Source organism: Saccopteryx bilineata, chromosome 6 (assembly GCF_036850765.1).
Source record: "Saccopteryx bilineata isolate mSacBil1 chromosome 6, mSacBil1_pri_phased_curated, whole genome shotgun sequence".
NCBI classification, from domain to species: domain Eukaryota; kingdom Metazoa; phylum Chordata; class Mammalia; order Chiroptera; family Emballonuridae; genus Saccopteryx; species Saccopteryx bilineata.
Genome location: NC_089495.1, coordinates 169,977,362 through 169,994,753, shown reverse-complemented (window position 1 = coordinate 169,994,753; position 17,392 = coordinate 169,977,362). Strand labels below are relative to the sequence as shown.

Sequence of the window (17,392 nt, the reverse complement as noted above, 5' to 3'; positions counted from 1 at the left end):
ATGGCCTGTCCCGGAGTCTCTGTGTTTCTTTTTCCTGCCATGAGACAGCTATCCCTGCCCTGGGAGGAAGACTCACCTGTAGTACCGACAGCACACTGCTCTGTGGGTCCTGTGTTGGTCCTGTTCTCAAATGCCGGAAAGAGCTCTTTAGTGTCACAGCTGACATAGGCAAACGTTTGAGGCCCCTTCCTTCTGAGGCCATCACCTGGTCATTCTTCCAACAAAGCACGTGCTATTCATTCATTTCTGCACTCATTCACCCAGAGGTGTGTGTGTGACACTGTGCAAGTCACAGCACTGCAGTTCTCTTCATTAATGAGGAACTTGTGAGCAATCTGTTCCCTGGGCTCCCCACACCAGCGGCGCCCCGGCCTCTGTGCTGCTCTGCTGCGTCTGGTCTGTCCTCCAAGTCTTTGGTGATGGTCACCATCAGGCATATGTTGCCTCTCCTGCCACTCCCAGACCAGGACACCTCAGTTACTGCTGATGGTGCACCCTAACCATATTTCACCTTTGCTCTTTCTCAGCTCTTCCTGGTGGTGCCCACCCTCCCCGTGGCCTCTTGCTCTGTAGCCTCCTCGTTCAGCCCTTGACTTTCAGGTCTGCGGTCATCTACCTGTCGGTTTTGGCTCAACAGCCTGCACTGTCTTATGCTCTCCATCCTAACGGCCGGGAAGAGTGACACACAGACAATGCTGCTGGTCTCTGGAATTTGCATGCCTTCTTAGCGCTCCATCAAGACCTTGACTCCCCTCCCACCATCAGCCCCGGCTTCCATTGGCCCTCCCCACCTGCCTGTGCCAACTCCTCCTCGACCTCTCTGAGCTTGGGGGCTCCCCTGCTGAGGCCCCCCGCTGTCCAGCAGCCCTGTGTCCTTGCTGCAGTGCTGTGCTGCTGACTGCTTTCCTTGGCTGCCCCTGCTCTGGAATGGGCTCTGAGTCCCCATCCTGTCTGCTGGGCTGCGCTTGCCCTGATGCCAGCAGCTGGGCTGCGCCCTGTCCCATAACTGCCTCAGACTCGTCTTCCTTGCTCTGGTGTGCCTCTTCCTGCCATTCACAGGCCACACAGGACAAGTGCCAGGACACTAGAGACCTATCTCTGGGCCCATGTTTCTTTTGCGGCTTCCTTTACTCCACTTCCTTATCAAGACATTTCCCGGCTGATTAAAGTCCAATAATTGTATTTGATCCCTGTGACTTCTTCAGCTATCAGAACAAAACAGACAGGCAAGCTGAGCTCCTGCAGCAGCTCGTTGCTAAACCAACAAGGAGTTAACTCATGCTTGGGCCAGTTTTTCTTTAATTTTTAAATAGAGTTGGCCCCGAGGTCACTCCCTGCATATTTTCTACCAATAAAGACACGTGCAGAGAAGGATGACAGCTTGTCCTGCCGTATGCTGCAGGTAGAGTGGTGGGGGCTGCCAACACCCCCAGCTTTCTCACATTAAATGCGGATTATAATAGTACCCTTCCTACCTGCCAGGTGCTTAGAACAGGGCCTGGCTCATTGTAAGTGCGGGTCGCCAGTTATTCACCAGGTAGAGAGTCAGCCCCAGGAAGCCAGGGCTCTGCCAGGTTCTCCTCTGTGCCCCTACCACCCAGAACAGGGCATGGCTTTTAGGTGGTGCTCAATCACCCGTTAAATGATGTTCATAGACTAAGCAAGAGAGGACCTGGAAAGAATGTGGAGTATGACATCTAGGGCCCTGAAGTTAGGTCTCATCTCAGCCACTGTTATGCTGAAAAACTTTAAATGAGTCCTATAACCTACTGGACACCCATTTTCTCATTTATTTCAATGGGCATGTTATAAGGTATTCTGCTTTTAGCAAACCTACCTAAGTTTGGCTTGAACTGCATGGAGCTTGATGACCTCCCCTATAGGATAACTGATTCCTTGAGGTTGGCTCTTCTAGGCTCTGCAGAGGCCTCTGCGGCCCGCTAGGTGTCCCCTCCTCATTCTGAGAGCTGCCACCAACGCTCCCTTTTCTCCTGTGTCTCCTTGCACCTGTGTTTATAAGGGAGGGGGGGGGGATGCCTTTCTCGGAAGCCTCCCTGCAGCCCCCTCAGGTCCTGCTGGCTGTGACTTCTCTCCTATGTCCATGTGGTAGCAGGGGCGGGCATTGCCATGTTTGAAGGAGAAGGCTGCTCATGCCAGCAGGCAGGGAGGAGGGAGCTGGGACTCTGGCTATACCTGTGGTGCAGCCAGCTGATAGTGGCTTCTCCATGGAATGCTGGTGGTGGTATAACTGTTACTGGTTGTTGAGAGCAAACAGGATCACACAGGTGGACATGCAGCATGGGGCAGGTCCATAACAGGTGGCCTCTATCCATCCCATCGACATTGCGCTTATTCAGTTATATGTTTAAAGAGAAAATGTGAATGCCCTTAGGTGGACCTTGTTCTTTCCTGGGTGGCCACCATCTCCACCATGCCCTGTTTTCTTGCGCTCACTTCACTCATTGTGCATCCTGCCTGGCTCCTCATGCCATTTAAGTTTTCAGGTCCCGGGGTTGAACATTGTGATGTCCATGTTCAGCTAGTTCATTCATTCTTTTTCTCTTAAAGTCTTTATCTCAGGTTTGTATTAACGTTCTTAGTGGGCATTGTTTTGGTGATCAACTCAAACCCAAAGATTTAAGCTCCAAAGTGTTAAGCTGGCTACAGTCATTTAAAACAAACAGTAGTGAGGTGTTTGGGGATTTTATTTTTGTTTTGCTCTTCACATGTCAAAGTGTAAAGATCGAAACTCCAAACGCTGCAATTAAAAGTTTATTTTTACATTGTACAATTAGAGTATAAGCATCTTAATTAAAAAGAAAATCCTTTATTTTCTCAGTGGCCTTGGTCGTGACTTGGGGAGGTTTGGATGTAGATGTTCTCGTCACCTTGCTCTGGTCCCTCTTTTCTGAGCTCTACTACAAGGGGTAGAAGCTGCCCTGAGGTGGGAACCTGGTCCCTGGCGGTTTTCATGCCCAGAGCTGCCTCGGAAGGTTGGATTGCAGTCTAAGGCACTGGAGCCAGTGTGGTCTGGACACCGTCTCCTTTGCAACATGGACACTCTCATCAGTCAATCAAAAAACAAGCAAACAAACAAAAACCAAAGTACTTCATTTCATTGTTTGTAACCATGTGCTCACAGGGCCTGTGGTGCTTTCTGTTTCTCCTCGACAGCCTCTACCTGGTAATTGGAAAGCTGCTGACGTCATACAGGAGTCTGGATGCAGTGCCAATTTCTTTTCTTCCTTTTTCTTTCTTTCTCATCTGTTTCCTCAAAAGAAAAAAAAAATAAAAAGAGAAAATCCAACTGCTTTCTTGCCTTGAGATGTAAAAGTCCACATTTTGGCTGCATCGGATTCCAAGTTTTCTGAGAAAATGCTTACATTTATTAGGTTGGTTCACAGTGTTCTCATGGAGGACTTGACTTTGGGGCATGGAGCTGTATGTAGTGGGACTGTTCTAAGATAAATAATGCAAGAGAACCATTGTTTGCAGGAACTTGGGCTATGCCTGCTGCTTAAAGAATGATCACCTGTGGTCTACAAGTGTGGTCCATGGTGGGATGGAAGGTCAAACAGGCTTTCCACAGTTTGCCCTCTTGATGGCGCCTCTGAGTCCGTGCAGAAGTGGAGGGCTGTGGGCCGGGTTGAGGAGCTTCCCAGCGGCTAGGACTGAGACTTGTTCGCCGTCACCCTCCTGGGATCTCGTTCTCACCAGCACTGACGAGTAGAAAATGACTAACAGTTTGGATCACAAGCAGACCTTTGTCTGAGATGAATCTTAGCAGTGACGGAGGCTTGGTTTGGTTTATGTCACTGGTTATATTCACATTTTCTAGATTTACTCTAAAGAGGGTAAACAAAACATTTTTTAGAATAAAAATCATGATTTCTCAGTGTCTAACTTGGATACATTTATGATTTTATATACACTGCTCACAAAAATTCAGGGATCAGGGAAGGTGCAGATACTCCAGTACTTTCAGCCTTTTGTGTAGTGCATTTTCACCAATGAAATAAAAGTTGGTTTTGCATCTCATTTGCATAATCGAACAACTTTCTTTGATTTTGTTTGCTTTTTTGATATTCTTGTTTAATAAAAAATCAAACGCTTCTTTTTTTTATCACCTCATATTCATTTTGAAATATCCCCTAATTTTTGTGAGCAGTATATATGTGTGTGTGCAGATGCAAAGTCTGTCTGTAAATACACACATGTAATAACACTTGTATAAATAACACACAGACTCTGATGTGAATGTAAACTTCAGGCAGTGGCAGGCAGCCTGTCACAGCTCACTGCAGAGCACTGTGTCCAGATGTTTGGTTTCATGATCTAAGAGTATGAAAATAAAAAGAAGGGAAGCGACCAATGGACGCACAGCTAAGTGGAGCAATGAATGCTTTCCCCCACCCTTGTCTCTCTAAAATCAATAAATTAAAAAATAAAGTCTGTGAAAAATAAAAAAGAAATTGGGGATTCAGCATGGGTTTCCAGCTTTATATTTTTATTTTCCAAGATCATGAAGACTTTTTTTGGTGCTGGATGTCAGCTTGACGTGCTGTGGTCACCTCACAGTACAGCCGATCCCTGGGCGTCACGGGTTTGCACTGCATTGTTCCACTTAAGTGGATATTTTCAATAACTACTGTAAATGTATTTTCTCTTCATTATGATTTTCTTAACATGCTCTTTTCTCTGGCTTTATTGTAAGAATACAGTATGTAATACCTGTAACATACACTATATATGTTAATTGATGGTTTATGTTATCTGTAAGACTTCCAGGCAACAGTAGACTGTTAGTAGTTAAGTGTTGGGGGAGTCAAAAGTTTATATCTGGATTTCTGACTACACGGGAGGGTAGTGTGTGTGTCACGGCCCCTCACCCCTGCATTGTTTAAAGGTCAGCTGCAATACAAATATTGAATCATTATTTTGTATACCTGAAACTAATATAATGTTATATGTAATTATATCTCAATAAAAAGATTTTTAAAAATTTGTAGGAAAATACACGTAACATAAAATTTACCATTCTAATAACCATTTTCAAGTGTACAGTTCAACAATGTTAAGTACATTCATACTGTGCAACCCAGGGTCGTTTTGCCAGTAAAGAGAGAGACAGATAGAAAGAAGGACCCCCATCTACTATCCTTATCATTTCCAAAAGAAAGAGCATTTTACTCTCAAAGGGAAACAAGGAAGGAAGGCCATCATCACAGATGCAAGAAATTCCTCCCTGACCTGCGGTAGAATAGTACAGAGAAGAATAATCACCCGGGGAAAAATAATGGTACAGAGAAAAACAAGCAAGGAATTCTGTACAATATTACTCAAGAGTTTTAAAACTTTGCTGGAGATTTTTGTCATCTCTGCTCGAGGTCATTCCTGCTCAAAGTGACTGTGCATGAACAGCTGGTTACCAGGCACGCCCAGACAGGAGCTTGCCCGGGATGCAGTGAGCTGACCGGCAAGCACATGCGCAGTGACTGCTCCTTCTTCTCAGCAAGATTCTGGGGAAGGAAGCTGTGTGGTGCTTTACATCCTGGCACGAGCGTCTTATCATCTGTGCTCTTATCACCAGTGGCCATTAGCAAGCGGTTCACGTGGTGGCACTGTTCAGAGTCCTGTTCTAGGTCTGGTTGTGCTCTTATAGAAGTGAAAGGTACAGTGGAAGCCCGTACGTATTCACTCCGTTGTGATTCATTCTCTTCTCTTTCGCTCCCACTGGTGTGTTGAAGGTGCTGTACTCTCCCAGTCCATGCTGGATCCACACGAGCCCATTAGAATAGGTGTTGTTTTGTGTAAATGGAATCCTGCTTTATCTGGCCTTTTGAAATGTAATTTGGTCCATGAATTTAAAGACATCCATTTTGATACATCTAGATCTGCGTTATAGGAGTGCTTTTTGTGACTACACCTCATTATATTCATCTGTCCTCCCGTGAGCAAACATTTGGGTTGTTTCTTGGCTTTTGCTAATGCAAACAACACTGCAGTGCCCATTCCTGCGAGCCTTTCCTGCACACGGGTATAATCTGGAAGGAGAGTGGTGGGTCAAAGGGAAAGTGATGTCTCCATTCACAAAACCTAATTAGCATGGTAACCAACCTAGTTCAGGTAAATGGGGAGTGGGAAAGATAACATTATGTCAGCTATCAATAAAACTGATTTTCTGGACCAAATTGAGAGCTTTATTTGTTGCTTCATTTAAAGGTTTAGCTCAAAGTCTGTCTGTACGATAGAAGTGACCTGGCAGTTTGGCTACAGTGAGTGCTCTTTGTCTCTGGATATAGGGCGGGACCAATAGGAAAAGCCAGCCCTTCATTCAGTTTCCCATTCCCATGTGAACGAGAGAGTGTTCCAATTCTGGTCTGGGCGGCTGATGACACTGGGTGTGGCTGTCTCTTGGGCTTTTTTACAGATGGCATTTGTAGTCCAAGAGAATCTCATGGGTCAAAACTTGGCCAATCTCAGCCAGTTTGTCAGCAGGTTCTCCTGGAGCAGCTGTGCTGTTGCCTAGAGTGCCGGGTGTCTGAGCCCCTTTCAGTCGGCTGGTCTGGCCTTTCCTTGGACAGTGTGGAGATAAGTCCTGGGCAGAAGTGGACTCAGGTTCCTTTGGGGATGGATGTCAGAGGCATGTCCCCAGCTGGTCCGGAGGAAATCTGAGAGGGTTCCGGTGGCCAGTGTCCCTGTGTAGCTACCACCAGCCTGGTAAGAGCACTTAGAGTATTGGCGAGGGAAGAGTCAGGTGCAGTCTCAGAGAACAAACTGAAACTGAGACCATGTCTAAATGTGCTTTATTCACAGACTCTCGCTTATCTTTAGCAAACAGTGCAGTGCTTTGATCTCTTCAAAAAAAAAGTAAATGGGACTGATCAGTGGTGGCACAGTGGATAGAATGTTGACCTGCACAGCTGAGGTCCCTGGTTTGAAACCCCAAGGTCGCTGGTTTGAGCACAGGCTCTTCGGCTTGAGTGCAGCCTTACCAGCTCAGGTGCAGGGTCACTGGCTTAAATGCAGGGTCACTGGCTTGATCACAGACAGGATCAACATGATCCCAAGGTCTCTGGATAGAAGCCTTAGGTTGCTAGCTTGAGCAAGGGGTCACTGGCTTGGCTAGAGCCCCTGGTCAATGCACATATAAGAAACAAATCAATGAACAACTGAAGTGAAGCAGCCACGAGTTGATGCTTCTCACTCTCTCTTTTTCTCCCTTCTCAAAAATAAATATATAAGAAACAGTAAATGTAAAGACAACTTGGTATGAAAAAGCTAAAGAGATATCAAAGAAAAAAATAGGACTAAAAGCCTATGAGTTGACCATTTCCAAGTTCCACATGACAAGTGAGCTATAAGGGGGAAGTCTAAGAGATCACACCTATGACTAATCTGGGTTAACAGTGCAGGTGCCTGATACACATCTGTGTCTAATTTGGCACTGTGCTCACTAGCTATCAGACAAAGGCTTGTTCACTGGTTGCTGTTTGTGAAAGTAGTGTTTTGCATATACAGGCACATGTTTACATCTGCAAAATAACTTATTTTTTCATTTTTGATAATCAGCTGTCAAAGCTTGAAAAACAACAGCAGAGAAAAGAGAAGACCAGAGCCAAAGGGCCTTCTGAATCCAGCAAAGAAAGAAGTGCTCCTCGCAAGGAGGACCGCAGTGCCAGCAGTGGGGCCGAGGGGGACGTGTCTTCCGAACGGGAACCTTAGATCTCCGGGATGGGACTCAGGTAGGAGGCCTTCTCCCTGCACAGCTCTGTCTTCCCACATTTGGGACAAACGATCATAAACAGAGAACAGAGGGACTTTTGAGATAAGATTCATTTCATGGACATCTATCTGTAGCTTCCTTAAATCTACTGACCTGTAGGACAGAAGGAAACTCGACATGTGGGGAGACAGGTGCCCATGCCAGGGTGGATCCTGGGAGGTTCTGCGTGGGTCGCCCTTGTCAGTGCTGTATCAGTTGACAACTGCTGCTACTGTTAGCATCCCGAGAGCACTCGCAGATCCAGAATCTAGACCAGGAGCTTCACACGAGCTCTCGCTCTTGGACCCTCCTCCCCGTTCTTGCTGTCGGCAGGTGCAACGGAGGCTGGTCCGCGGCAGCCTACCCTCACAGCTTCCAGCCTGCTGGGCCAGCACCCTGCGCTCATCCCGCGTGGCGCGGCTAGTTTCCGTTCCCTAAAACAGGGTTTTATTCTCATCACTTTCATGCCCGGGAATACTTCCCAGCCCAGCAGTGATTTGACGTTAACTCCACCTCCCTGCTTGGAGATCAGAGGTGTCTAAAACTTATCCAGCCATCTGCTGGCCCTCGGCTTAAGTTCACTCCCCCAGTGAAAACATTCTCGAGAGCTTCATTTGTCAGCGTTCCCATCTAGAAATAGTTATGCTGCAGCATGGTGCCTTGTGGTGGGATGTGGGCTGGGTGGAGAGGGAAGTTAGGGAGGCATGGGGGAGGAACTCTGGAATGAGACATGCAGAAATGGGGAGATGAGGGGTGAGGGGAAGGAGTTGCTTAAGCCAAGAGAAGAGCAGGTGCAGACATTGGGGGGACAAGGACGGACATGTGTGGAACTGAGGTAATGAAGAGTGGGTGAAGCGCTGGGCAGGTGGTGGGGTGTTGTCTGGGAGCCTCTCTGAAGTGAGAGAAGTCGGACGGTCGGGGTCAAGGGGTCTGGTGTGTGACTGTCAGAAATTTGGATCTCATTTTGTGATGGGTGCTTAGGAACCCCTGAAATGTTTTAAATGTACAAGTGACATAACCAGATACCAAGTTTTAAAAGATCACTCTAAGCAGCCTTGGGGACTGAGCCTGAAAGCAGAGAGGCCAGTTTGGAGGCAGTTGCAGAAACCAAGGGAAGATCAAAGTCTGCATACAGTTTGGAGCCTTCGGCTTATAGACTGTGGTTCAAATCTGTCAGCATATGGGTTTGTCCTGGAGACACCAAATTGTGAGAGAGAACGTTTGTAAGTTGGTTTTTGCCTTCTCTTTTCCTTGGAAGAGAAGAGGTTAGAAGTCTATGAAATGTCCTTTAGGATGCACACCATTGGAAATTGAGGTATAGTACAGAGCCCATAGTGATGACTGGGCTCATGGCCAGAACAGAGAGCTCAGAAAGAATGGGTTGTCAATTCATGGACAGTCCCAGCAGCTGGGGTGGGAGCGGTCCAGGGGAGGGGAGTGTTTCTGGAGCTGCTTCTCAGACATCCCCTGCCCTCTGGGGAGCATGCCGGAGAGAACACCCAGCACCCACTCCGCTCCAGAATGAAGGGGTGAGGGCTGGCTAACGCGGTGGCCAGGGAGCTGTTAGGCAGATTTTCGTCACGGACAGCTCATCGGCTCAGAAGAAAATCCCTTTTTGGGTTGAGGCCGGCTGCCCAGCCCGCATGCCTTTTACTCTCTTGGCCCCATGCAGCACAGCACCATGTCTTCTCCCTGCAGCTGTAAGATTATAAATAATAGCCCCTTCCCTAGGGAGCTGGGACCTTAAAAATTATAATTTTAGACTCCCATGAAGAACTCATGAAATAGAAAAGAAATAAAAATTTAAGTTCTCATCTTTTGGTAACCAAACCCAGCCTATCTTATCCACCTAAACACACATGCACAAATTGAAATGTCCCTGGAGGTTTGTATTTTGTTTTTTTCAAGTGAGAGGAGGGAAGATGGTGACACAGACCTGCGTGTGCCCTGACTGGGATCCACTCGACAAGCTCTGTCTGGAGCTGATGCTTGAATCATCTGATGCGTTCAGACCAACTGAACTATCCTAAGTGCTCAGGGCTGATGCTCAAACCAGTCCAGCCACTGGCTGTGGAAGGGGAAGAGGGAGAGAGAGGGGTAAAGAAGCAGATGGTTGCTTCTCCTGTGTACCCTGACCAGGAATCGAACCCAGGACATCCACATGCCAGGCTGATGCTCTACCACTGAGCCAACCAGCCAGGGCCAAAGTTTGTATTTTTTAAATGGCTTTAAAAATTCTAACATCACCTAGTTGATTTTTAAAAATATTTGATTTTATATAGCTTATATTTTAATTTATTTATTTTAAATTTATTTATTTTTAAATTATAGTGGACATCAATATTACGGTATATTAGTTTCAGGTGTACAACATAGTGATTTGACATTTATATACCTTACGAAGCAATCACCATGATAAGTTTAATAACCATCTGTTATCATATAAAATTATTACAGTATTATTAACTATATTTCCTGTGCTGTTACATTATCACCTCACTGTGTCTTATTTATCTTCTAATTGGAAATTTCTACCTCTTACTTCCCTTCACCTTTTTACCCATTCCCTTCACCTCCACCCTCTGGCAGCTGTCCGTTCTCTGTGTCCATGAGTGCATTTCTGTTTTGTTCATTTGTTTTGATTTTTAGATTCCACATATAAGTTAAATCATATAGTATTTGTCTTTCTCATAAGTTTAAGGCATGTATTTGTCTTTCTCTGTTTAACTTTTTTCACTTAGCATAATTCCCTCTAGTTCCACTCATGCAAATGGCAAGGTTTCATTCTTTTTTATGGCTGAGTAATATTCTATTGTATACATGTAACACATCTTCTCTATCTCTTGATGGACACCTAGGTTGTTTCCATGTCTTGGCTATTGTAAATAATGCTGCAGTGAACATGGGGTGTTTAGTTACTTTTTTTTTAAATTTATTTATTTATTTATTCATTTTAGAGAGGAGAGAGAAAGGGAGAGAGAGAGACAGAGAGGGAGAGAGAGAGGAGAGACAGAGAGAGAAGGTGGGGAGGAGCTGGAAGCATCAACTCCCATATGTGCCTTGACCAGGCAAGCCCAGGGTTTCGAACCGGCGACCTCAGCATTTCCAGGTCGCTTTATCCACTGCGTCACCACAGGTCAGGCTGAACATGGGGTGTTTATATCTTTCTGCATTAATGTTTTGGATTTCTTCAGATAAATAACCAGAAGTGGTTAGGTCATATGGTAGATCCATTTTTTATTTTTTGAGGAAACTTCATACTGTTTTCCACAGTGACTCCACCAATTTATAGTCCCACCAACAGTGCATGTGGTTCCCTTTTCTCATACTTTTACCAGCACTTGTTAATTGTTGACTTTTTGATAATAGCCATTCTGACAGGTGTGAGGTGATATCCTGTTGTAGTTTCAGTTTGCTTTTCTTTGATGATCACTGATATTGTGAATCTTTTCATGTGTCTGTTGGCCACCTGTATGTCCTCATTGGAGAAGTGTCTATCATGGCCGCTGCCCATTTTATAATTGGATTGTTTATTTTTTGATACTGAGTTGTATGAGTTCCTTATATAGTTTGGTTATTAACCCAGTATTGGAGATATTGTTTGCAAGTATGTTCTTCCATTCAGTAGGCTGCCTTTCCTTTTTTTTTTTTTTTTTTTTTTTTTTGTATTTTTGTATTTTTCTGAAGCTGGAAATGGGGAGAGACAGTCAGACAGACTCCCGCATGCGCCCGACCGGGATCCACCCGGCACGCCCACCAGGGGCGACGCTCTGCCCACCAGGGGGCGATGCTCTGCCCCTCCGGGGCGTCGCTCTGCCGCAATCAGAGCCACTCTAGTGCCTGGGGCAGAGGCCAAGGAGCCATCCCCAGCGCCTGGGCCATCTTTGCTCCAGTGGAGCCTCCGCTGCGGGAGGGGAAGAAAGAGACAGAGAGGAAGGAGAGGGGGAGGGGTGGAGAAGCAGATGGGCGCTTCTCCTATGTGCCCTGGCCGGAAATCGAACCCGGGTCCCCCGCATGCCAGGCCGACGCTCTACTGCTGAGCCAACCGGCCAGGGCCTGCCTTTGCATTTTTTTGATGGTTTCCTGTGCTGTGCAAGAGTTTTTTAGTTGGATGTAGTCCCACTTGTTTATTTTCCCTTTTGTTGCCTTTGCTTGAAGAGACATATCCAAAAAGATACTGCTAACAGTGATGGCAGAGAGTTTATTGCCTGTGTTTTCTTCTAGAAGTTTTGTGGTTTCAGGTGTCTTTAATCCATTTTGAGTTTATTTTTGTATATGGTGTAAGAGAGAGCCTAGTTTCATTTTTTTGCATATATATGTCTAGTTTTAGTTTTTTTCTTTTTCTTTTTCTTTTTTTTTGTGTGTGTGTGTATTTTTCTGAAGTTAGAAGCAGGGAGGCAGAGAGTCAGACTCCTGCATGCGCCCGACCGGGATCCACCTGGCATGCTCACTATGGGGTGATGCTCTGCCCATCTGGGGTGTTGCTTCATTGCAACTAGAGCCATTCTAGTGCAGAGGCCATGGAGCCATCCTCAGTGCCCAGGCCAGCTTTGCTCCAGTGGAGCCTTGGCTGTGGGAGGGGAAGAGAGAGACAGAGAGAATGGAGAGGGGGAGGGGTGGAGAAGCAGATGGGTGCCTCTCCTGTGTGCCCTGGCTGGGAGTCAAACCTGGTACCTCCACATGCTGGGCCGATGCTCTACCACTGAGCCAACCAGCCAGGGCCTATTTCTTTCTTGACTGTATTTATCAACTTGCTAACATATAATATTTTATAACTTTAATATCTAGATTATTTTGCTTTAACTACATCTGATCAATACTTTGGAAGTCTTGGTTTTATTTATTGAGGGGTATAGAATTCTTTTAAAATTAGGGTAACACATTGCTTTCTATATGCATTAGAATTTAGCCTCAGAATGATTCCAGTAGAGAATGTACCATGGACATCAGTATCCCGTGGCTACTGGGCAGCCTGGGAGTGATTGAGCCATTTCTGTAGGCAAGAGAAACACATGAGGGTCCCATGCACTGAGGAAGTGACAATAAGTGTGTGTTGTGGAACTTCCCAGAGGACACATTCGCAAGAGGAAAAGTGCGCAAACAGAAAGAAGAGCAAGAGGTGAAAGTAGGCATTTCTTTTTAACATCTTCCACTTCTAAGAGGCACAATCTCTCACAGAATTATAGGTATCTGTTTTTTGCTTGTCTAAAATTGACCCCCAAAAATCTAAATTTAGAATTACATTTATTCTCAAGGTAGTACAGATTGAGTAGCATGAACTTGGGGTAAATTGTACTGTTGTCCTGTCAAACACCCAAAAACAAATAGCCAGAGAGGGAGCACAGCAGTGGGGCAGCAAACTCAAGGGGCACATTGTCTTGGAAAGAGTGGAGGGATGTCTTTTCCTTCCTTTTCCCTGTAAATCAGGTTCCCTGGGGCGAGGGAGAGGAGAGAGGAATGATGCAGGGAGAAGTCCCTGCAGGACAGAGAGGAGGTGGAAGAAAGCCCTCGGGGACAAGGGTTACTGGGGAAGAGGAGAGGAGCACGTGGAGGGGACACCAGTGGAGGGGACACCCTTGCTGTCCTGGCTCCCTGCTTCAGGCTACTTTCCTTGAGCTGGGAGTTAGTTGATGCAAAAGCTGGAAGCCATGAGGGCCTGTCTCTGGTCGCTGGTGGGAATCCTGGAAGGAGACTGGGGGCAGGATGGCCTCATGTCTCCACGAGATGCTGCAGCCAGGTAGCGGGGCAGCCAGACATGGTGAGGCGTTAGGAGAGGGAAGGCATTCGTAGAAGGTGTCACCTACCCTGGGAGGGGTGAGGAAGAGAGCTTTGTGTCCACTGGGCTGACTGTGGGTTTTGGTGGAAGGGTGAGATGAGCCTGCCCTAGAGGTTGTAAGGGAACAGCTTTTTCTATTGTAAAAGGGCAGAGGGGTCATGACTTCAGCCCTTAACAGTGTGGACAGTCCCTGTAGAGCTTAGAAATGACTTCCTTCTGGCCTCCTGGGTGGGACTTGAGGGTTGTGCAGTGCTAGTGATAGCTGACGCAGGGCCACGTCAGCCAGGGAGGGTCCCTGGCCCCTGAGCAGTGGAGTGAGTGCCCTCACTGGTGTGTGCCAGGGGCCAGGTGCTGAGCCACACAGCTGCCTGGCCTCAGAGGCCACTGAGGAGCAGAGAGCTGGTCTGACACCAGGATGAGACAGCGTGACTGTGCATTCAAGATCCCCCCAGCAGGCTCAGCGGGTTGAGGTTGGTGAAGAAGTCTGGATGGGTCCTTGGAGATGCAGAAGCACAGTTTTTTGTACAGTTATGTAATACCCACTGGGTTTTGACTAATTGCAGGAGGAAAACCATTCTTTTATTGACAGTTAGATGTCCACTTACAATTATTCAAACTAAAGAATGGGCAGCAGAGGCCTGGAGGCTGGTGTGGGCATCCTGGCAGGGATGGATGGCAGTGAGGGGTCTTCTGAGCCTTCCTGTTGACTGCTCTGAGACCCCCCACAGCCAGCCGAGGACCAGGGAGCGCCGTGGCCCCCGCTGCTGGGATTGTAGCCACGTTCCCAAATTGTAGACCCTAAAAGGGGCTAGACTAAAGGACAGCTGTGACTCCAGTGACTTATTTGGGAGTTTTGTTGTTCATGGGCTTTTACTGCCTCTTCTAATGAAATTTGTCATCCCAGGAAACCCACAATATCACTACCCGGTATTCAGATTTCTCTAAAAGCTGTATTCAGCAGTAACAAACAGAAAGGGACCTTGGCATTTGCTCTGCTCCACAGGAAAACATCAGCTGCCTGTCCCCACTCCCCACCTCAGTGAGGGGGCTGCCATTTTCATTTGCTTTTCCTTAAAAACAGAAAGAGTCCTGGGAGCCTCACAGGCCCGCCGGGAACAGCGTTGAGTTCCAGGGCACGAGAAAGAAAGAGAAGGCAGAAGAAAGTGGATTGAGAAACTTCATGATCTTGGGCATATTTTTCTTTGAAAATGAGTCAAAACCCTTCATGGTTCAGAGGACAGTCCCAGGGTGTCGACACCTCTATCACACCACAAGTGCTGGTTTTGATTTATTAAATGGACCTGAACTGCCAACATTAACCCCTCTTTGTCCCCTGTCTCATTGCTCCCATGCTCCCTCACCTTCCTGGGAGGATTCAGGTTTACCGTGGGGCATGACTCAGTCCCCTGTCCGGCCCACAGCTGAAGATGCTGGGGCAGCTTCTCACTGTGAGAATGTGCTTTCTGCTTTCAATTGCAGGCATCGCTACTCTGAACATTTACTTAACTGTTGTCATTAGGGGTGAGAGGACCTTGCACCTGAGCAGCCTCCACATTTCTGTCCTCAAATGTCAACACACTTGAAAACAAACAAGAAAATTGTTTTTGGAAGCTGCCATCTGTTTGCTTTTTCAACTTGACCTTTATCTGAATAGTAAGACACGTCCTGGTTGAGCACATTTTTTCTTAATAAGCTAGAGCACTGTGTCTGTTATGTGTGAAGGAAATTCTATCACTTGCCACTTTTCCCTGTGGAAGGTTGACTCTCTTTTATCCCCAGAGTTTCACTTGCTCCCCTCAGTCAACCTTTATACCACTGCCCCAGGCCATGTGCTGGCATTTCGTGGTATAAACCCAGCTGTGCCTCAGAGGTGGTAAGGTTTGTTTGTTTTGAACTCAAAACAAGTTTTGTAGTGGCTGCCCTCAAGTTGGCGATATGCATTTTAAACTAACTTAATTCTGCCTTCAAATAACACTGTCCAGCTCTCCTTCATTACAGGGACCTTAGAGCTGCGTGCCCCACATCCTCTCTGCCGCCCCTTGACACTGCTGACATTCATTTCACTTTCCATATACTGTGTAAACTAATACAATTGTTACTATTACTTTATAAATGTTTTTAGATGAATTAAGAATAAAAACATCTTATTTCACCTTAATTTCTTCTCTGAGACTTCTACTTTTATTATGTGAATCCAAGTTTCTGACCTGTCTCAGGTCAGAAGGTCCTTCTGCCTGAAGGACTTCTTTTAGCATTTTTTTGCAGTGCAGATCTAAGGAAGGCTTTGTTTCTTCTTCACATTTGAAAGATAATTTTGGTGGTATAGAATTCTAGATTGGTGGTTCTTTCAATACTTTAAATATTTATTCTGCTCTCTTCTTGTTTGCATAGCTTTTTCTGAGAGGTCCTCTGTAATTCTAATCCTTGTTCCTCTGTAGGTGGGGTGGGCTCGTGGTGGTTCCATGAGCACCCCTACCCCAGGCTTCTTTCAAGATGTTTTCTTTACTTTTCATCTCCCTCCCTCCCTCCCTCCCTCCCTCCCTCCCTCCCTCCCTCCCTCCCTCCATCCCTTTCTCCCTCTTTCCTTTCTTCTTTTTTTTTTCTTTTTTGCACCTTGTATATGATTTGCCTAGGTATGGTTCCTCCTTGTCTTTCCTGTCTTCTTCTGGCATTCTAGTTCTATTTATATCTCTGTATATTAAACCTATTGCAGTTGCCCCACAGGTCTTGGATGGGTCTGTTCCCCCGCCCCATTCTTTTCTGTCTTAGCATTTCAGTTTTGAAAGTTTGCATTGACCCACCTTCAGGCGCACTGACTCATCCCTTGACTGTGTCCATCAAAGCATTCTTCATTTCTATTATAGTGCTTTTTTGTTTCTAGCATTTCCTTTTGATTCTTTCTTAGAGTTTCCATCTCTCGGCTTACACTACCCATCTGTTCTTGCAGATTGTCTACTTCTCCCATTAGATCTTTTAACATATTAACCATAGTTTTGTTTTTGTTTATTTTTGACTGATAATTTCAACATCTGTATCATATCTAAGTCTCATTCTGATGATTACTTTGGGTTTTCTGAACTTCTGGAATCTGTAAATGTATGTTTTTCAAGACATTTGGGAAACTTTAAGCAATATTTCTTCAAACATTATTTCCTGCCACATTCTCTCTCTTTTTACCTGGAGATAAGTGGAAAAGAACTAATCAGAACAACAGAAAGATGAAAGAATTTTTAAAATTAGTTTAATTTAAGGGACTTTTGGGACAACATTAAGTATACCAACATTTGCATTATAGGGGTACCAGAAGGAGAAGAGAAAGAGTAAGGGATTGCAAATATATTTAAAGAAATAATGACTGAAAGATTCCCTAACCTGGCAAAGGAAATAGACATGCAAGTTCAGGATGCACAAAGACTACCAAACAAGAGGACCCCAAAGAAGCCCATACCAAGAGACATTATAATTAAAATGCCAAAGGTTAAAGACAAAGAGAGAATCTTAAAAGCAGCAACAGAAAAGCAGTTAGTTCCCTACAAGGGAACTCTTATAAGACAGCTGATTTGTCAACAGGAACTTTGCAGGACAGAAATGAAATATTCAAATTGATGGAAAGCAAGGCCCTCCAATCAGGATTACTCAACCCAGCAAGGATATCATTTAGAATTCAAGTACAGATAAGGAGCTTCCCAGACAGGAAAGAGCTAAACCAGTATTATAAGAAATGTTAAAGAGACTTCTTTAAGAAGAAGAAGAAAAGTAAATAATATCAATGAGAAAATACAAAGAAAAAATACCTCACCAAAAAAAAGCAAATATATAATAAAAGCAGAGGATCAGTCAAAACTAAAGCT

The 17,392-nt window shown here is 45.6% G+C and overlaps 1 protein-coding gene across 1 annotated transcript in view; it reads left to right on the top strand.

Moving 5' to 3' along the window:
- Positions 1–17,392, top strand: part of DTD1 (D-aminoacyl-tRNA deacylase 1) — a 227,232-nt gene that overhangs the window by 203,396 nt on the left and 6,444 nt on the right. The window contains exon 5 of the mRNA XM_066235051.1: positions 7,573–7,745. Coding sequence (XP_066091148.1) covers positions 7,573–7,725 — 153 coding nt within the window. The 3' untranslated portion in view covers positions 7,726–7,745. The remainder of the gene's footprint in view (positions 1–7,572; positions 7,746–17,392) is intronic.